This window comes from Dasypus novemcinctus, chromosome 16, assembly GCF_030445035.2.
Source record: "Dasypus novemcinctus isolate mDasNov1 chromosome 16, mDasNov1.1.hap2, whole genome shotgun sequence".
Lineage (NCBI taxonomy): Eukaryota > Metazoa > Chordata > Mammalia > Cingulata > Dasypodidae > Dasypus > Dasypus novemcinctus.
Window position 1 is genome coordinate 7,206,844 of NC_080688.1, and position 22,478 is coordinate 7,229,321.

At 35.3% G+C, this 22,478-nt stretch overlaps 1 protein-coding gene across 1 annotated transcript; it reads left to right on the forward strand.

Annotated features, from left to right (window-relative positions):
- Nucleotides 1-19,046: 19,046 nt before the first annotated feature.
- OR14I1 (olfactory receptor family 14 subfamily I member 1) lies at nt 19,047-19,982 on the forward strand. Its single transcript, XM_004446760.1, has one exon. The coding sequence runs from the start codon at nt 19,047-19,049 to the stop codon at nt 19,980-19,982; it is 936 nt and encodes a 311-aa protein (XP_004446817.1).
- The last annotated feature ends 2,496 nt before the right edge of the window (nt 19,983-22,478 follow it).

Sequence of the window (22,478 nt, forward strand, 5' to 3'; positions counted from 1 at the left end):
GTAGTTTCGATTTGCACTTCCCCAAAGGCTAGCGATTTTGAACATTTTTTTCATGTGCTTTTTAATCATTGTATTTCTTCTTTGGAGACGTGTCTGTTCAAATCTCTCACTCATTTTTTAAATGGGTCATTTGTCTTTTAATTTGGATATATAGGAATTCTTTATTTTTGCAGGATATTAGTCTCCTGTCAGATATATGGTTACTAAATATTATCTCCCATTGGGTAGGCTGTTTCTCACTTTTTAAACAAACTCCTTCGAGGTGCAAAATGTTTTAATTTTGAGGAAGTCGCATTTATCTATTTGTTCTTCTGCAGCTCATGCTTTGGGTTTGAAGTTCATGAAGCCATTTCCTACTACAAGGTCTCGTAGATGCTTCCCTATGTTGTTTTCCAAGGTCTTTGTGGTCTTGGCTCTTATATTTTGGTCTTTGATGTATCTTGAGTAGATTTTTATATAAGGTATGAGATGTTAATCTTCTTTCATTCTTTTGCATGAGGATATCCAATTCCATAGGCACCATTTGCTGAAGAGGCCATTCTCTCCCTGTTGAGTGGACTTGGTGACCTTGTCAAATATCAGATGACTGCATATATGAGGATCTATTTTAGAACTCCAATTCAGTTCCTTTGGGCAGTGGGTCTGTGCTTGTGCCAATACCATGATGTTTTCACTACTGTAGCTTTGTAGTAGGTTTTGAATTCAGGTACTGATTCCTCCAATTTCATTTTTCTTTTTCAATATGTCTTTGGCTATTCAAGATCTCTTTCCATTCCAAATAAATTTTATAGATAGTTTTTCTAGTTCATTAAAAAATGCTATTTTGATTTTTATTTGGATTGCATTGAATCTGTAGATCAGTTTTGGTGGGATAGACATCTTAATGTTATTTAGTTTTCCTAACCTAGAACAGGGAATATTCTTTCATTTATTTAAGTGTTCTTTGATTTCCTTGAACAGTTTGTGTAGTTTTCTTTGTATAACTCTTTTACATCTTTGGTTAAATTTATTCCTTGGTATTTCATTATTTCACTTACTATTGTAAATGGTATTTGTTTCTTGATTTCCTCCTCAGATCGCTCATAATTGGTGTACAAAAATGCTACTGATTTTTGCTCATTGATTGTGGGAGGAAGGGCGCCTGGCTTGCCACAGTAGCAAACGGTGCGGCAAGAAGTGATACCGCCTCTGCCCACTGGGCCTAGATAAGGTGACTACGCCTGACTAGGCCTTTGCTGCTAACGGCTGGCCGGCGCTGCCCTCCCCCTTTTTATCTCCCGCCTAGCCCAACATCCGGCCAGCTCTCACTCCCCCTTTCCCCTCCCCTATTCCAAACCTCTCAGCCAGCCCTCTGCCTAGCAACCGCTTACAATCACCTATCAGGAAGCAGTACCTGCCCGCACCTATCAAATCCCTCCACGCAGTCACTAACCCTATAAAGCTATGTCCCCTTCCGCAATAAACCGGACTTGCGTACCAGACCTGGTCTCCGCGGCATTCTTTCTCCCCTCGCCGCGCGTCCTCCACGCCTGAGAGCCCCTCTGAGGCTGTCTGCCGCAGCCTCAGACGCCTTTGCGGCCAGCTGACCCCTCCAAACCCCCCCGTCAGCGTCGGGGTGCAAGCCGCCCCAGCCGCAATTGATCTTATAACCTGAGACTTTACTGAACTAATTTATAACTTGAAGCTTTGTTGTAGAGTTTTCAGGGCTTTCTATGTATAGGATCATGTCATCTGCAAATAGTGAAATTTTGACTTCTTCCTTTCCAATCTGGAAGTCTCATATCTGGTTCTTAGTTCAGTACTGGAGCAAGTACTACTTAACACAATGTTAAACAGAAGGGGTGATAGTCCTGTCTTGTTCCTGACCTTAGAGGGAAAGATTTTATGATTTCAACATTGTAATGTTGTTAGCTGTGGATTTTTCATATATACCCTTTATCATGTTCAGAAAGTTTCCTTCTATTCCTATATTCTACAGTGTTTTTATCAAGAAAGTGTGTTGTATTTTGTCAAGTGCTTTTTCCTTCATCTATAGATATGATCATGTTATTTTCCTTTGATCTGTTTAAGTGGTGTATTACATTAATTGATTTTCTTATGTTGAACCATTTTTTTTCATACCAGGAATGAAACCCACTTGGTTATGGTGTATAATTCAGTTAATATGTTTTTGAATATGATTAGCAAGTATTTTGTTGAGGATTTTTCCAATTAAGTTCATGGTCTGTAATTATCCTTTCTTTTGGTGTCTTTGTTAGGCTGTGGTCTTAGGGTAAATTTTGCGTGATAGAATGAGCTAGGTAGTACTCCTTCTATTTCAATTTTTTGGAAGATTTTAAGCAAGATTGGTGTTAGTTCTTTCCAGAATATTAGGTAAAATTCACCTGTGAGGCCATCTGGCCCAGGGCTCTTCTTAGTTGGGTGGGTTTTATTGACTGATTCAATCTCTTTACTTGTGATTGGTTTGTTGAGATCATCAGTTTCTTCTTTTTCCAATGTAGGCTGCTTATATGTTCCTAGGAATTTGTCCTTTTCTTCTAAATTGTCCTTCTTGTTGTAGTACAGTTTTTTAAAGTATCCTCTTATAATAGTCTTTATTTCTGTGGCATCAGTAGTGATATCCCCCTTATCATTTCTGATTCTGTGCATTTGCATCTTTTTTCTTTTTTTTTCTTGTTAGTCTAGCTAAGGATTTTTCAATTTTATTGATCTTTTCAATATTTTTTCTAGTGCTTTCTTATTTTCTATTTCATTTAGTTCTGCTCTGATTTTTTTTTATTTCTTTCTTTCCTCTTCCTTTGGGGTTAGTTTTTTTTTTTTAATAATTATTCCAGGTGTCCAGTTATGTCTTCAATTGTAGCCCTTTCTTCCTTCTTGATATACGAATTTTCTTCTTAGTAGAGTTTTTGCTGCATCCCATATGATTTGAGATAGTGTTATCATTTTCATTAGTTTCAAGGGAGTTACTGATTCTTTTGAGATTTCCTCCTTGACCCACTTTTTGTCTAAGAGTGTGTTGTTTAGCTTTCAAATCTTGGTGCCATATCTGGAGCTCTGGCCCTTGAAGATTCCCAGCTTCATTCCCCTGTGGTCAGAGAAATTATTTTGTGTGATTTCAATCTTTCTGAATTCCTTGAGACTTTTGCTGTGGCCTAGGATGTGGTCTATCTTGGAGAATAATCCATGTGCACTTGCAAAGAATGTATATCCTGCTGTATTTGGCTGTAATGTTCTGTATATGTCTATCAGGTCCAGTTCCTCTAATACATTGTTCAAATACTTTATTCTTTATTGATTCTCTGTTGAGATGTTCTATTCAATGGTGTATTAAATTCCCCCACTATAATTGCAGAGGCATCTATTCTTTCACTTAGTATTTCCAGTATTTGCCTCATGTATTTGGAGGTGCTCTGGTTAGGGGCATAAATGTTCATGATTATTCTTTCTTCTTGAAAGATTATCCCTTTCACTAATATGTAGTTCCCATCTTTGTCTGTCACAATAATTTTACATTTAAAGTCTATTTTGCCCAAGATTACTATAGCTACTTCTGCCCTTTTTCGGTTATTGTTTGCCTGTAAGATTGTTTTCCAGCCATTCACTTTAAACTTCCTTGAATCCCTGGGTCTAAGATATGTTTCTTGTAGACAGAGTATAGATGGGTCATATTTCCTTATCCATTCTTCCAATCTGTGTCTCTTAACAGGTAAGTTTAATCCATTATGATTCAGTGTTATTACTTTTAAGAAATTACTTATATTAGCCATATTTTCTATGGATTTATGTTTGTTATATATTTTTTTCTCTTTTTGTCCTTTTAGCTGTTCTTACACTGTCCTCCAACTTGGTCTCTCCTGTTTTTTTTCCCTTTCTTTCTGCAGAACTCCCTTTAGTATTTCTTAAGTAGAGGTTTCTTGTTGGCATATTATCTTAGTTCAGTTTATCTGTGAATATTTTGAAGTATTCATCATTTTTTAGTGCTAATTTTGTTGGATAGAGTATTCTCGGTTGTATTTTTTTTTTCCTTTTAGTACCTTAACTATATCATATCACTACCTTCTTGCCTCCATCATTTCAAATGGTGCCTCCCTTATATGTGATGGTTCTCTTTTCTCTTGCTGCTTTTCAGTATTTTCTCTTTGTCTTGAGCATTTGATAATTTGGCAAGTATATGTCTTGGGGTAGGCCTGTTAGGTTTTATGCTGTTTGGGATGTGTTGTGCATCCTGGACATGAACATCTGTCTCCCTCAATAGGTTTGGGGAGTTTTCAGCCATTATTTCCTCCAACACACCTTCTATCCCCTGTCCCTTCTCCTCTCCTTGTTTGATGCCTATAATGCATATTTGTGCATTTTGCGTTGTCTTTCAGGTCCCTAATTACCTGCTGGATTTTTTCTATTTTTTTAATTGATCAATTCTCCTATCTGTTTGATTTCAGATGAATTGTCTTCCACATCACTAATTCTTTCCTCTGCTTCTTCAAATCTGCTGTTATTTGCTGAGAATGTATTTTTGTTTTCTTGGATTCTGAAATTCATCATCATCATATCTGTTATCTTTTTGCATATGTTTGCAATTTCTTCTGTATACTTTCCAAGAGTTTTCTTAATATCCTTAATCTCTTCCTTCACTTCATTAAATTTGTCTATGATATATGATTTGAAAGCTTTGATTAGTTGTTCAATGTTCTGCTCCACTTCCTGGTTTTTATTTTGTTCATTGAATTGGGTCATGTTTTCCTGATTATGGGTATGGTTTGTAATTTTTTGTTGCTGACTGGTCATCATTTTATCTTAATGGGTTTATTCAGTTGATTAGTTTCTCAGTCTAGTCTCAGGGTTTATTTAGATGTGGTTTTTGTGTGCATGTAAGTCTTCTCTTTGATACGTTGTTCTTCTTATTCTATTTTCTTGTTTGTCTAAGTTCCCTTGAGCAAGCACTGCTTTTGTCACTGTCTCTCCTGATCAATGTTCAGATGCCTCCTGTTTTGTAGGTTCCCAAACTGTTCATTCAGTCAGGATTCTGTCCCCACCCAGCCAGTTTTTTTTTTTTTTTTGCAGGAGAGATAATGAGGGTGCACTCACTTGTATACCATCTTGCCCCACCTTACTGTATTTTCTAAAGTCACAGAACATACTAGGTACAGTCAACTTCTCCAAATAGCTCTGGACACTTTTCTTTCTGGGCCATATACTTTAAATCCATCAATCTCTCATATACACAGGAAAGACTTTCTCTTCCGTGGGTCACAATAAAGGCAAGAATATGCCCTTCTATTTTCCCCTCTGTGAAACTTTTCAGTAGTCCAGATTAGATAAACTCACTAACCTTTCATGCATTTTCAGTAAATTGGGTATTTGCACTGAAGACTCATCAGCAGAACTTCCACATAACATCTGTGATGGTTAGGCTAATGCATCAACTTTACCCAGTAATTGTTCCCAATTGTTTGCTCAAACAAGCACTGTGCTAATTGATATATATTGACTTTAGTCATCAGTAAGTTTATTGTATAGGTGATTGAGTATATCTATAGTCAATCAAGGATATTGACATCAGCAAGGAGTGACATTTTATCCAATCAGTTGAATGCCTTTAAAGGGGAAGTGGTTTTGGAGAGAATTTTTAAACTTGTCTTCAGGCAGCAAAAATCTCCTTGAAACTCAACAAACACCTTCATTTTAACCCCGGGTTCCTATCTGCAGATTTGGGAATTATGCATCACCATGGTTATGAGAGAGAATTTTATAAAATACTATTTACAGTATCTCCTGTTGATTCTGTTTCTCTAAAGAACACTGACAAATACATCTTGGTACCAGGAATGGCTCTTGGCAACAGAATCTTAAAATTGGGATTTCTGAAGTGGCTGAGGGAGTTTCATAATTTCTTCTCCACATTAATTGAACTGAAACATACTAATACTCCCTTTCCAACAATCAAGTGGCCACTAACAGTCCATAGCAAGAGATGGCAATGGAGATACACAAAATATAAGCACAGGACTCCCCTACTTCCATGCTTATAAGAGCCAAGAATCTGGGTGAGAGTGTTTTCAATACCTTAACAGAGTTTTGTGAAATTGGAAGATACAATGATTTTGGCTGGCTTCTTCTAGATACTCTGTATATAGTTACAAAATAAAGAGATGAGCTAAATGCTTCAAATTTGCAACTTAAATGCCACACAAATGATGTGAGAGTTTCTATGTGTGCTCTGAGGGGGAGGGGGGAAGAAAAAACAAACAAACTTGTTTCATGCAGCCAAAGACTTGATATCTCTGAAAACCTGACTCAGAGTCTCATTGTATGAGTAGCAGTTACAAAGGAACTAAAATCTCAACTTCACAAGGTTTATGCTTTTAAATTGAAGGCATTTTCTGAAAAGGAATGGAACCCTGAGTATTGGTATGGAGACATATGAGATGTAGATGGTATCCTGGGGACATTGTAACACTAATTTCTGCTGAGAATTTGCCAGATAAACCTGTGATGTCCTGCCCTGTGAAAACCATGCAATGTCAACCTAGTATCACCCAGCTTCCAGCCTGCCCCAGGGGTGTGTACCTCCCTCCAGGCCTGAGGTTGGTACCTGCCATACTAAAGCCTGCACTACCCAGCATCTTGTCTGCTCCAGTGAGTCTGTACTTCTTCCCAGTACTGAGACATGTACCAGCCAAAATCCAGCATGCACTGCCCTACCTGCCCCTGAACTGAAGAATCTGGCTTCTGACCCCTGCCTGAAGAGATTAATTATGTCTCACTGCATGAACATGCAAATGAATAACCTGAAATCATGAGCTTGCAAGGTATTTCTAATCCTTCTCCTTACTTACCCTCACCAAACCTCTTCCCTTTGAGAACTATTACTAGACTAAAACCACAATAAGCCCCCAAAGGCAAAATACAATCTGTGACCCATGAGGATATATGCTATATTCTGGAAGAGCTGCATAAGATTCCCAGCTTATATAGACAGAAATCAAGGGAATATATGAGAGAATGGATACTAAGTTATGGAATAATGGTGGAAGGAATATAATGTTGTATTAGGCTGAAATTATTGATATGTGTCCACCAAGTAGAAATTCTGGATTCAGTACTGTAGCTTGAGTTTTTAGAAAGGATTCTAACTTTTTGGGTGACTGACTGAAACATGGAGAAAAAGATGGCCCAGCAGCTTTGAGATTAAAATGCCCAGTTTATACTGATATGCAGAAGAAGGAATCTTAATGCTTAGAGAGACTGGAATGCTAGAATGGATTAAAACTTGCAAACCCACCCTACGAATGTCCATAGGACAAATCTTTAAACAGGACTGTGAGGAATAAACTTGTAAAATCAGCTCCATCTTCCCTGAAGATCTCTGTGGCTGGTCTCCTCTGTAGTCCAGATATTACTCTAGGAAGAGCTGTAATGGAACAAGGATCCTTAAACATTTTGGGGATGATAGTATCTTGGGCCAGAAAAAAGTCAAATATTGGCAGTTAATCGTCAAAGACAAGGTGGGCATGGCTACCATAATGAAAGGCAGACTCAAAGCAGCAATCAAACAATTTTGAGTCTTATAAAGTTGATTGACTAGTAGATAATGGTGTATATAGAATTGAAATAGATTAACAGTCTACTAAATTCCTTCTTGATCTGTATAACTGAACAATGCCCTACATTGAGTTAACAAATTCCTTACTTGAAATACAGAAGCAGAGACTCATGACCCCTTAATCAATTTCCAGATGTAAGTAGAGCCCCTTGAATGAGAAGAAGACCAGGTCCCCTTGGGGAAGGATCCTTTTACACTGCCAAAAACTTCTGTTAATCTTTCCCCCAGCTATCCCTAAGGACAACTTTGGCCACTTACCAGAATAACTGCATTGGGTAAAGAAAATGAACAGATATTTTGGTAATTATTATACACTGTCTCAGAAGAGACATTAATTTCAGGACACCCAAAATGCCACTTTGGTCCACCTGTCAGATTAGGGGTTTATAGAGGTCTGGTGATTGATGTAGGTTTAGCTCATGTCCATCTGATAATATGTGCAGTGAGTACCCAGATCAATTATGTGGTAACTTCCCCAGTTCCAGAATGCAAAATTGGAATAGACATGCTCAGCAACTGGCAGAATCCCCACATTTGTTCTCTGACATGTGAGTGAGGACTATTACGGTAGAAAAGGCCAAGTGGAAGCCACTAGAACTGCCCCAAACTAGCAAAATATCAAATCAAAAGTGATATGTATTCCTGGAAGAACTGCAGTGATTACCACAACCATCAAATATTTGAAAAATGTAATGGCAGTTATTCCCATTATATCCCCATTCATCTCTCCTATTTGGCCTGTGCAGAAAAAAATTTGTACCTTGGAGAATGACAGTAGATTATTGTAAACTTAACCAAGAGGTGTCTCCAGTTGCAGTTGTTATCCCACATGCAGTATCATTGCTTGAGCAAATCAACACATCCTCTGGTAACTGGTATGCAGCTATTGATCTGGGAGATGTTTTTTTCTCAAATGCCATTGGTAAGAACCATCAGAAATAGTTTGCTCTCAGCTCTCAAGGTCAGCAACATTCCTTCACTGTTCTATCACAGGAGTATATCAACTCTCCAATACTATGTCATAATAATGTCTGCAGGTATATTTTTCTTCTCTCCCTCTCAAAGGATATCACGTGGGTCCATTATATTGATGATATGCTGATAGGATGAAGTGTGCAAGAAGTAGCAAAGACTAGACTTATTGGTAAGGCATTTGTGTGAGATGGGATGGCAGATAAATCAAAAAAAGTACAGGGGACTCCATGTTGGTGAAATTTCTAGGTGTCCAATGATGTGGGGCATGTCAAGATACCCCTTCTAAAGTGAAGGATAAGCTGTTGAATCTGACTTCTCCTACAACCAAAAATGTGGCTCAACATTAAGTTGGTCTCTTCATATTTTGGAGATAAAACATTCCTCATTTGGGTATGCTACTGGGATTCATCTACTGGGTGACCAGAAAAGCAGCTATCTTTAACTGGGGAGTCAGAACAACATCCAAAACAATTTGTGCAGTGTGTAGGGTGATTTGATGCTGACCAATATTGATCAAGTGGGAATGGTCTTATGCTGTTCTTGTCTTAATAATGTGCTGTCCCAAGTAGCTAGAACCATTTGGGAAGGCTATATCTCTTGCTGGTGTTAATTGGCATTGCTTTGCTCTACCCTTTATGTCTGCCTAGGTTATAAATGCAAAATAATTGTGAATATATAAAAGACCCATGGACCAACAGACAGGCATGTGCCAGCTCCCAGGAGACTGCTTAATATGTTTTAATAGGGCGAGCAGAGGGAAAATGTGTCTCTATTGTTTCCCAAAAAAAGACTGAGTAAATCCATGTAAGATTGGTATAAATTAATTGGCTATGATTTTTGGTTATATAGAAGCCAGCCTAAAATATGGGTGAGGCCTTCCAAAATCTTTGTGTCTTGGGCCAATCATGGGTAAAATCTAATAGCCTGACATTAGCTGTGTCTGCCCAATAACTCAGCGGACAAGGATGGCATTAGATTAAGATGGGTGACTCTGTTGGTCAGTCCTTTCTGAGCTGTTTCTTCTAGAACTTTTCCAAAGAAATCAGTGTAAGATTATGTATTTCAATTATTTCTACTTTCTCTTATCTAAATTTAAATGTCTTTTTAAAAAAAAATCCTAGTAGAGCTAGAGGTGTTTACAATAGCTCTCTGGGGAGTATAGTTACATGAAAATGTCTTGGTCCACAAGAAAGACACAACTATTTGGAGAGAAATTCAGCCCCCAAAAGGTCCTAGGATGACATTGGGCAGAACCTATCTTTGCCTGGGCATAAGCAATGCCATCCTAAAATTTTTGAACCTATGCTGGAGTCTCAATAGGATAGATGCTGTCATAATTACCATGATAGATAGATACCATGTATAATTACCATGATAGGCAGCTGCATAATCACAGGAAAAATTAACAAAGGCAGACTCTAAACAATGACACCAATCTGATCCCATGTTTATCCAAAGACATCTAGGTAGAATTGATTGTATCAAGGAATGAATCATGATGTTATAACCAATTGTCTCTGAGTGGATAATAAACCTCATGTTTGAGACAACATTATATTGAAAGGATCATAGGGAGTCACAGAAACAGATGAATTTAATTCTAGGTTAATAGAGATAAATATATATATCTAACAGATCACTAATGGCTGAACTATCTATGGTTCAGCAAACACACAATAACTGGGGGAGGAAATACCTATGTTTATTCACTTCATGAAAGTTAATTGAGCTGTGTTACTTTTTGTATATTTTCCTGTAGATTAATGATTTTTCCACATAACCAGAATGATTGATATTTATAGGTTTCTATCCACTCTGCTTCTTCTCCTTTTTAATTTAAAATATTATAACTTAAAATCATTTTTATTATCTTCATTATATAAGTAAAGCTTCAATTAGTAAGATACATAACAATATTTTACCTATCTCCTGTTTATGGGCATTTGAGATTCTTACAACTTTTTAATATTGCTTATTATTCCAATGCCAATATATGAGTTTATCATAAGAATAATTTAAATATTGCTTGTTGAAATCATGTGCACATTTTATGTTGAGTTCCTTTATATTCCCAACAACATAGAAATATAATTTCTGCACATTCTAGATGATATATAGCTTTGTCAGCTAATATGAAATATTCCTACAGAATGTCTTTTTAAAATTTATTTAAGTATATCACTCACACATAAAAATACATAAGCCATAAGTGTATAGTAATAACTGTGAACTTAATAAGAAAAATAAGTAAGATCATACAGGACTCTCATATCTCACCTAACAATACCTTGCATTGTTGTGAAATATATTTTATTAATGATGAAAGAGCATCCACAAAATATTATTACTGGGAAGCAGATGTGGCTCAACCAATTGGGTGCCCACTTATCACATGGGAGGTCCCAGTGCCTTATAAAAGAAGACAAGCTATATATTGTCACAGCTGCAACAATCTAGATGCTACCCCCACCCCAAATAAGCTAGACATCACCCCCACCCCAAATAAGCTAGATGCTGCCATGGCTGCAATGAGCAGATGCCACAAGCCAGCAGATGCCACAGTCCATGGAGCATGGATGTAGCTCAGGCATTTGGGCATTTGCCACTCATGTGGGAGGTTCTGGGATCAGTTCGTGGTCTGAAGAAGGCAAGCAAACAATAAGCAGACATATGAGAGAACCATCTGGAGGGATAAATAAAGAAAAATAAAGTAAATAAATATTTAAAAATATATTATTAACGAAAGTAACATCTTTAATCTATATTTCTTTTTTTTTCTTAATAAAGAAACTTTCAATCCTTGATTATGTAAACTGAAAATCTTTAACTGCATGAATGACTACAATTCATCCTTCAATTTTTTTTTCAGTCACTCATTTCCCTTATCTTCTTATTGAAGTTAAAATCTATGAGCCATCTTTATGTTGATGTCTTGCCCCTCCATATTTTCCATGTGATAACCTAATAGCCCTCCACCTATTCTAATTCCATCTGTTTGATGTCTGATCACACCTTGAGGATTGTGACTAGAGAAAACAGAACTATGTTGAATGTCTTCATTTTGGTTATACAATCACACATTTCAAGTGAATCATAAACCTCTAAAAGTAAGAGCGCATCTCGAGTGCACTTACCATCTGTGGCAGTTTGATATTATTTAAGAATTCCAAAGAGATCTTGATTATGCTTGTAAACTGGTCTTTTTCTCTACATCTGATGCCCTTCGATTGTATTAGATTCAGATGAGATGTCTGATTAAATTATGTTAAGATTACAGCTTTGATTAAACCTTTTAATTAGAGTGCAACTCAGTGTTGAGTCCCAATCCCTAGGGATGATAAAAATAAACTCTCTTATAGAAGTAGAGACACAGAGAAGCAGATACATGAGAAAAGAGAGAAGACTCCATTAGACATGGCAGAGGCAGTAGGAAGAGAGATGAGCCTGATAGTCGAACGCTGACCTTGTGAAGAGGCCAGAGTAGCTGAGCCTGGAAAGAAATGAGCCCTGAGGAGATAGCCAAGCCTTATTCCAGCCTACATCTGAGATTAGAAAAGACTGGGACCACATAGATTTAAGAGGAAGGCTGAACACACACAGACATTGTTTGCCATCTTGCTTCAACATGTGGCCAGTGACTTTGGGTAAGTACCTCTTATGGTGCCCTGAGATGGCTTCTTTAGGGCCTTGTGACAATAAGTTTCTACCCAAAATAAATATCCTTTTTAAAGTTCACAAATTTCTGGTATCTTGCATCAGCTTCCGTTTAGCTAAGCTTTTGCAAAAACCAAAATGCTGGAGTGGTTTCATAAACGGATAGGGGGTATTTTTCAGAGAAATTGTGAGATTCTTGATGGAAAAGCCCCAGACTGCTTTGAAGAGACTTTTTGGTAGGAGTATGTACCTACTAATACACCATCCTTCATTAAATGAATATTTTATACCCCAATGTTTTTTTTTTTTCTCTCACTCTTCCAGGGTCTCCCCTACTCACATCACTACCAGCTGATGATTACCTAAGTTGGGTTCTTGGTAAGTAGATTTTTACTTTCCTATGCAAAGTTTTTCTCCTTTCCCTGTGTTCCTTACTAGAGCAATTTTAAAATATATTTTTATTATAGAAGTTGTGGACTTATGAAACAATGTGTAGAATTCTCATACAACAGCCTTTCACCAACACATCAAAGGAATGTGGAACATTTGTTACAGATTTTGAAATAACGTCATCACACTATTGCCACTAAGTATGGTTCACAGCATCCTTTTGGCATATTTTTTTCATAACACTAGTACATCTTTTTATTCCTAACCTTGTCCCACTGGAGAAAGGGCATTGAGCCCTTAGCTGTTGTCATAATCTAATTTTTTTTGTAAAAATAAAATTCAATGAAAGATAATAAAGCCCAACGAAAAAAGTAGCAATATTAGAAAGATTCATAAACATAAAAGAAATAAATAATCACAATCTATTCTAACTCTACTGAGAATAAAAATAATAGGAACTCCCAAATAATTTTCTAAACTATTATCATATTGACCTCTCAATGATAGTGCCATTCTATATATTCATACTATATCCTTCAAATTTGCAAACTGTTCTTTTTTCTCCTTGAGTAGCATCTTAATAATTTCTTCATGTTTGAATCTTGCACATTTTTTATTTAATTCTTAGATGTTTTACATATTTTACTCCTTTTGAAACGGGGGTATTTTAAAAACACATTGCAGATGACATAATCCTATTCATAGAAAACGCTGAGAAATCTACAACAAAGCTACTAGAATTTATAAATGTGTTCAGTAAAGTTGCAGTTCATAAGATTAATGTGCAAAAATCAGAAGCATTTCTGTATACCAATAATGAGCAACTGAGGAGGAAATCAAGAAAAAATATAATTTACAATAGCCACTAAAATAATCAAATGCCTAAGAATAAATTTAAGTAAAGATGTCACTAACTTATATACAGAAAACTGCACTATGCTGTTAAAGGAAATCAAAGAAGACTTAAATAAATGGAAGAATATTCCCTGTTCATGGATAGGAAAATTAAATATCATTAAAATGTCTATCCTACCCAAACTGATCTACAGATTTGATGCAATCCCAATAAAAATCTACACAATATTTTTTAATGAACTGGAAAATCTATGAAATTTATTTGGAAAAGAAATAGACCCCAATTAACCAAAGACATATTGAAAAAGAAAAATGAAATTGGAGGAATCACACTACCTGACTTTAAAACATATTACAATGCTATAATATTCAAAATGGTATGGTATTGGCCCAAGGATAGACATGCTGACTAATGGAACCTACTTGAGAGTTCTGACATAGATCCTTACATACACAGTCATCTGATATTCAACAAGGGCACCAAGTCCATTCAACTGGGAAAGAATGGCCTCTTCAAAGAATGGTGCTTAGAGAACTGAATATCCATAAGCAAAAGAATGAGATAGGAATACCACCTCTCACCTTATACGAAAATCAATTCAAGATGGATCAAAGACCAAAATATAAGAGCCAAGACCAAAAAGACCTTGAAGACAATGTAGGGAAGCATCTACAGGACCTTATAATAGGAAATGGCATCATGAATTTCACACCTAAAGCACAAGCAGTAAAAGATAAAATAGATAAATGGGACCTCATCAAAATTAAAACCTTTTGCACCTCAAAGGAGTTTATCAAGAAAATGAAAAGACAGCCTACCCAATGGGAGAACATATTTTATAGTCATATAACTGGTAGGAGTCTAATATCCAGCATATATAAAGAAATCCTATATCGCAACAATAAAGAAGAAAACCCATCTAAATAGCTTTAGTGTTTATGTGTAAGTGTTCATTTCTCCCTTGGAATTTATATTGAGATAAATTACTGAGTTCATTCATGTTAAAATAAAAATTTGAACATAATTTGGATATATCTCAGAAGGATTTTCTGAATCAATTTGTGAATTGGGAGATTCTAATCACCACAAGGTAAAGAGGAATTTCACTGAATAAAAAGAGCAACAAGCTTTTGTAGACATAAAAATGGAGCACATCTGTAGGAATTTTTCAGAGGTTAATACAAACGTCATTGCCTAATATGTCATTTTAGTCAGTCAATGGGGTGCTGATGCAAGATATTAGAAATTGGTTGGTTTTTACAAAGGATATTTATTTGAGGTAGGCACTTACAGATACCAGATCATAAAGCGTAAGTTACTTCCGTCACCAAAGTCTATTTTCACGTGTTGGACAAAGATGGCTGCTGACATCTGTGAGGGTTCAGGCTTCCTCATTTCCAGGGTCTTGCTTCACTCTGGGTTCAGGGTTCCTCATTTTCCAGGGCTCCAGCTTCAGCATCAAACTCCAACATCAAAACTTCAACATTAAGAACTCTTCAATTGTATTCTTTGCCATGCCTTTTAACCACTAAAGGGTGGGGACTCAATGCCCTACTGGTACAAGAGGTTTACATAATTACTTAATCAAGTAAACCTATGAATCTGATATAATCTAATATGCCCAGAGGAAAAGATCAGTTTACACACATAATCCAATATTTATTTTTGGAATTCAACATTAATGTCAAACTGCTACATTTGGGTATTGCTGTGGTTGCTTAACAATGAGGAAGTTTGCTGGTGTAAGCAAAGGGAATTGGCACTATCTGATTGATCGGTAGAAATTCAGTTTTCTGAGCATGCTTGGAATTTACAGGAACAGAAATCACTAGAATTTTGTTTTGATGGCATAGACTTGGCATAATTGCCTCCATGTTGGGCCTTCTAAATTGTATTTATCATTCATCATTTGTTGTTCTGAATTTTCAGGTCTTTATATTATGCATCCCATGCAAATTACAATTACACACATAATGTGTCATTGTACCCTATCCATTTGTGTTTTATAACACCTACTCATTTCTCAGGACTAACTGCTTAAGATAAGTATCATTGTGTATTCAATATTAGTAACAATAACTAGTACAGGGAGACTACAGTTGTCAGAGAGCTTGAGCTTCAGGTGTGATGCTATGATCTGCCTAATTTTATGACATTGGCCATGTCATAAAATTTCTCTCCTGTGCCTATTTCTCCTTCTGAAAAATGCAGAGTCAAAATTTAGTTCTTTTATATTTTTTGGCAATAGATTTCTGCATTGATGTCCAATTTCCTAACTACTATATTATGTAAGACACACAATTCATTCATTTGCTTTATCTCTCTTTGTGGGATAAATTACATTTGTAGTAGATATCAAGTATAATAAATATCTTTTTGAAGCCAATAGTTTTCCAATGGTTTGGTTTCAATATGAAAGTAAGCTGCTGTGTCTGTGAAGTCAATAGGATATTTACTTATCTACATGGAAGGGCACAATGAACTAGGCTTTTAACTGCATAATGATGAAGTAAAACAATTAATCATATCTCATTTTTCCATGCATTCTTAAATATTACAATTTTGAATTTTATCAAAGTTTTGTTTTGTGAAATTGAAAACTGTAAATTCTTTGTTTTTATTTTTGACTTCACAATTAACGTTGCTTTACTATCAGGGTTTGCTTCCTCCTGAGACCAATTTCCCTAGACTTATTTCTGGAAGCCAGTCCACACCAGACTCCAGAGGCCCAGTCTTTGTTGACACCAGTTAGAGAAGATTCTCCCCTTAATATATTGTACATTATCTTCTCTCCATCCCTGAATTGAACATTAAACCCAGCAGTTTCTTCCTGTTATAAAAAGAGGAAGACATCAAACTATTGCTTTTTCATTATTCTTCCATAAACTCAATACATATTGAGAAGCTAGATGTTCTTTCATCAAGGTATTGTTGTTCTTACATTTTTCAAAATTTAACCCTCTTAGGAAAAGGGATTTATTTGCTAGACGTTTAGGTACTTATTCTTTCCATCAAAAAGATAAGTTGTTCTAAATGATATTTCAGGGTCAGATGCTGGACTTTATATATTCTGCCATAACCCACTGAATGTACTGGGGGAGAGTGTGAACTACAGGGTAAATTATCTATGTAGTACAGCAGTGCCCCAAAACGTGTTCACTGAGTACAATGAATGTGCCACAATGATGAGGGAGGTTGTGGGGATGGAGGGGGAGTGGGGTGAGGAGGTGGTGGGTATACAGGAACCTCATATTTTTTAAGGTAACACTTTTTTGTGATGTATATATCTTCAAAAAATACAATTTACAAAATTGATGAGGTGGGGGTGGGGAGTGGGTTATATGGGAACCTCTTATGTTTTTTTAATGTAACATTCTTTGTGATCTATTAACTTTAATAAAAATCATAGCAAAAAATAAATGAATTAATTAAAATAAATATATATATATACACACATATTTCTTCAGAAAAACACCAAAACATTTGCTCAATGAGTGTTATTTGGCTTTCCATTAGGAAATTTGCTTTATAAATATCTTTGACAATGAAATGAGCAAATATTTCCAAACAACTAAGACATGTCAGAGCTGGGCTAGAACATAGGTCTCCTTCAACTCCGTGACTCATAAGACCACCGAGTACACTTTCTTTAATCAGTTTTATGAACTTGATTCACTACTCATTTGAGTGAAATGTTGAGTTGAAGAGAGGAAGTAGATGTTGAAGTAGGGTATTCTTCTAGGGATTAACTATATACTTGGACTGTGTGGACTGAAGGAAGAACACTGGACTCAGGTGAGTAAGAAAGGTCAGGTTTCCATAGTTTTGTCTATTTCTCTTTCCAGCAACTCTGCTGGCTAAGTCAGTTACCTCTAGAATCATTGTAAATCATACTAAATTGGGTGGAATTTGAATGATGTAAAAATGTTCTAGGGCATATATTTAGTCCCTTAAATTAAATTACATTCATGTTATTTTGACCTTGGGCAGTCATTGAGAACATTTTGAGAGGCCAAACTCCCTCTCTCTGGATATCCTTCATATCCTGTTCAGCAGTCCCTCTTCGCACCTAGTACTTTCCTGTCTAAAGAGAAAGTGAATTTACCTTTGTACCTAAGACCTAGGTTTATTAAATCATAATAATTTATGTATTTTTGGATTGTCATAGGTTTTATTATATGTGTTATCTTATTGGATCTTTAATCCCAAATAAGAGAACTCCACCACATTTCACTGAAATTATTTTAAAAAATTAAAAAGCAGGATTCAATTCATTATTCATATCAATGCATTTACATCAATACAAACATTATTAAATTTTTATGAAATATCCCCATATACAAAAATTAGAATGTATAAAACACTGTTTATATTTAGTACTTATGTTAAGTACTAATTAATATTTTATTGTTTGCTTCAATAAATTAATTGAAAATACATTTGACATTAAAATTCATTTTACCTTATTCTATTGTTTCCTGCTCCTATTTCATGTACCTTATTTGGCAAGGTGTATTCATTCCCAGAACTATTTTACACTAGTGTGTATATATATACATTATATATATATTTACATTATATATATATTATATATATAATGTACTGTGTTCTGAATGTTTCAACAGCATATAATTGGGAACATATGTAATTTTTTGCAGCTTGCTTTTTTACCAAGTTTCTATTGGAAAGTTAATTTTCATATATGCAAGTATTATCAAAATCAGTTTTATACAGTGTTCCATTCTATGATATAACAGTGTATATTTTCCAATCTTTTATAGAAAGGTATTTTTTTGGTTGTATTTCATTTAATTTAAACAAGCTGGAATGAACATTCTAAAATATGGCATCGTTTAAACTTGAGTATTTGTGTTTGAACTGACATTGCAGCAGCAAATCATGCACATTTTCAATTGCATCAAATATTCCCAAATGACACTCCAAAGTAGGCAGACAACTTACACACCAAACAACAGTGAATGGCAGTTTCCCAATTTCCATATGTCTAGCCTTATTTTTCAGACTTACATGTATTATATTTTCAAAACCAATGACCATAAAATAACATAATATTATGGTTTTGCATTTCTAATTCTAGTAATCTTCGAGGCGTTTATGATTTGTTAATTGGTCATTACTGTTCCTGGTCTTGAAATGCTTCATCATGTAATTTGCCCATATATTTCTTGCAGGTTAATTAGATTTTATAGTTCATTCTTAATAAGGGATAGAACTCCTTTTTCATACACATTGTATTTATTGCATTTGTCTTTTAAGGGTGTGGTATTTTTTAAAATTACTTGTTTTAATGGTACAGTTAAACATTTTAAACTGTGTTATTTATAATTTCTACTTCATAATAGACATACAGTTCTAGTCAAAAGATCTCTTAAAAACTTAACTAGCCAATTCTTAATATCTTACACATTATCTCTCAGTGTTTCTAGGTTAAAATCCTATATGCATCCTTATCTCATTTCCTTCAGTGATGTAAAAGATATCCAGATGATTCTATTTTAATTGTTGCATATTTTCCTTCAACCATCAGATCACAGATCTACCTGCCTAATGAGCAATCTCACAGAAGTGAAAGAATTCCTACTCATGGGTTTTTCTGATAAATGGGAGATACAGCTCTTGTATGCTGGGCTCTTTCTGCTGATTTACCTGGCAGCACTGGTGGGGAATCTTTTCATCATAATGGTCATAACCCTTGATCCTTGTCTTCACAAACCTATGTACTTCTTCCTGAAGAATCTCTCCTTTTTGGATTTGTGCTACATCTCAGTCACTGTACCTAAATTCATCCACAGCTCCCTGAATCACAGCAACTCCATCTCATATCTTGGTTGTGTGGCTCAAGTATTCTTTTTCTTTGTTTTTGCATCTGCTGAGCTAGCCTTTCTCACTGTTATGTCTTATGACCGCTATGTTGCAATTTGCCATCCCCTGCAATATGGAGCCATAATGACATCTGGAAAATGTCACCAGATGTCAGTCATCACCTGGCTAAGTTGTTTCTCCTATGCGGCAGTGCACACTGGCAACATGTTTAGGGAGCACATCTCAAGATCCAACAAGATCCATCAGTTCTTCTGTAACATCTCTCATGTGTTGGCTCTGCTTTCCTGTGAGAGTTTCTTTCTAGAGTTTGTGACTCTGGCTCTGAGCTCATGCTTGGTCCTTGGGTGTTTTATTCTTATGATTATCTCCTATTTCCAGATATTCTCAACAGTGCTGAGGATTCCGTCAATAGAGAGTCGAGCAAAAGCTTTCTCCACCTGCTCCCCACAGTTAATTGTCATAATGCTCTTCCTCACCACAGGACTTTTTGGTGCCTTGGGACCAATTTCTGGTGCTTCTCCCATTCAGGATTTGATGCTTGCTATGGCATACACAGTTTTGCCCCCCTTTCTGAATCCCATTATATATAGCCTTAGAAATAAGGAGATCAAAGCAGCTAGGTGGAAACTACTTAGGAAAATATATCTTCTTAAAAAGTAAAATATCTTGATCTGTGCTAATAGAAGGTATGTTTAAAAAGACCAGAAGAGAATACCAAATTTATGACACACAAAAAATGATATTGAAACAACTGTTGCAAAATGACAATCTTTCCAAATCTATATATATATATATAAATATGAATGTTCCTTCACAAAATAAAACTTTATAGATGTCAACTATTTTATGTTGTATAATCAAACCTCTTATGGCGATCTCTTAATTTTCGCTGCATATAAATTCCTAATTGTTTATATACCATATAATAAATCTTAAAATCTGTATCCATGGTTACTACAGATTTGTTGGAAGAGCATACATGCACACATACCTACATGCACACACATGTGCACACAAAACACAGACACACATATATCTGTTTTTACTACCTCATTTACCTTGTTAGGGAAAGAGAATGTAATACATGCAGGGTGGCTAAATAGAGGAGTAGGAGATGTTGTAGGTCTTTGCCATATATTCTGAAGATATTTTTATTCTATTCTTAGCTAATTCTAAAATTGACAGAAATTCAAGCCAATTTTCATCAGCACTTTTTTTGTAGATAGACACTGAAATAGTTTCTTTCATATTTAAACTGATATAATGATTTTTATAGAATGAAAACACAAGTGTTTATAGCATTTGTTTTGCACCAGACAGAGGTCTAAACATATATATTTATATAAACTCAGTCATCACAATGACACTGCAATGTTGATTTATATTTATTTCATATATATTTAACAGATAAGTGAACTGAGTTAGAAGAGTCAGGAGCATGCCCAGTTCACACAGCTAAAATGTTTTTTTTTTTTAATTTATTTTCCCCATTCCCCTCCTTCTGCTCTGCTGTTTTTGCTGCCTGTGTTGTCTTCTCTTCTCATTTTCTCTCCTCGAAAATTCACTGAGATTTGATCCTGGGGACCTCTGATGAGGAGACGTTCCCTGCCAATTGTGCCATCTCAGTTCCTGGTTTCTGCTGCACTTCACCCTGACTCTCCCCTTGTCACTCTTTTGTTACATCATCATCTTGCTGCATGATTCACTTGAGTGGGCATTTATTTATTTATTTTTAAAGATTTATTTATCTCTTCAAGCCATGCAGGCCAGTTTGCTTTCATCAAGAGGCCCTGGGCACTGAACCTGGGACCTCCATATAGTAGACAGGAGCCTAACTGCTTGAGCCACATCTATGTCCTTCATTGTATGTAGATCATATCACTGAGACCATCCAGTATTCATCCTTTCTTTTTTAATTTTTTAAATTTCATTTTATTTTTAATTATATATTTTTAAAAAATTAATGAGGCATGGGGTATATGGGAATCTCATATTTTTTAATGCAACATTTTTGTGTGATTTATGTATCTTCAAATATACAATAAAAATGATCGGGTGGGGGCCTGGGAAGTAGGGTATATAGGAACCTTTTATGTTTTTTAATGTAACATTTTGTGTGATCTATTAACTTTAGCTAAAAATCTTTGACCCAAAAATTGGTCCCAGGTAGTTTGGTTATAGTGTTCATAGTGTTCCCAACTCTATACTGACGTAACTGGTAGGATAAATAAAAAGTGATGATGTCATGTTAAATTATATTTCTGGAATAAATATAAATTTCCATGATGTGCTTTTATATCCATGCAAGCCTGGAGTCTAGATAATTGTTGCTGATATTATATTTAGGATAATTACTTCTATTTCATAAGAAGGGTATGAAAGGATGTCACTTTGGTGCAATTCCTTTCTGTTTATCATAAAATTATTCCAGAGTGAAAATGGTTTTTGAAATTCTCTACTTTTATATGATCCAAAATCATTTAGAAAATTAGCTATTATTCAAATGGCTAATGAAATATACTCATCATCAAGTTCAACCTATAAAAATTTTGGAAGATTTTGATGAAATTTTCCATTTCCTTTAAAATTGGTTTATTTACTTTTCTAAAAGTTTTAAATTTTGAAAATTTGTATTTTCATAGAATATAATCCATTTTACTCTGAGTTTATAAATGTAAAATTTTCTGAAGTTATTTCCATGATTTTAATTCAAATATTTTAAATTATTTGTTCTCATGTGCATCCTTGGCCAAACTTTCTAAATGTATTATAATTTTCTTGCTTCTCATTCTTAAAATTTATGAAATTCTGTATTTAGTGTAGAGTTCCTTTCAATTTATATACGGTTCTGAATTTTGACAAATGCATGGGGTAATCTGAACACCTTCATCATGTATATACAGATCATTTGTTTCACTTAGCCAAATTAGCTATTGTTCAAGATTTGTAGATAATCTCTTCCTGACTCCAGCCTCTGGAACCTCTGAACTATTACCTGTTTCTCTCCTTTACCTCTCACTGAAATTTATCAAAATGGAATTATATAGTATGTAGCCTTCTGATTCTGACTTCTTTCCCTTAGAAAAATGTTTTTGAGATCCATCCACATTGATAGGCATATCAATGGCTTTAATTTTTTTGTTGATAACTTTTCCA

Bases quoted from the DNA above. Each gene is read 5' to 3' on its own strand.
- OR14I1 (XM_004446760.1), top strand. From the start codon at position 19,047: ATGAGCAATCTCACAGAAGTGAAAGAATTCCTACTCATGGGTTTTTCT.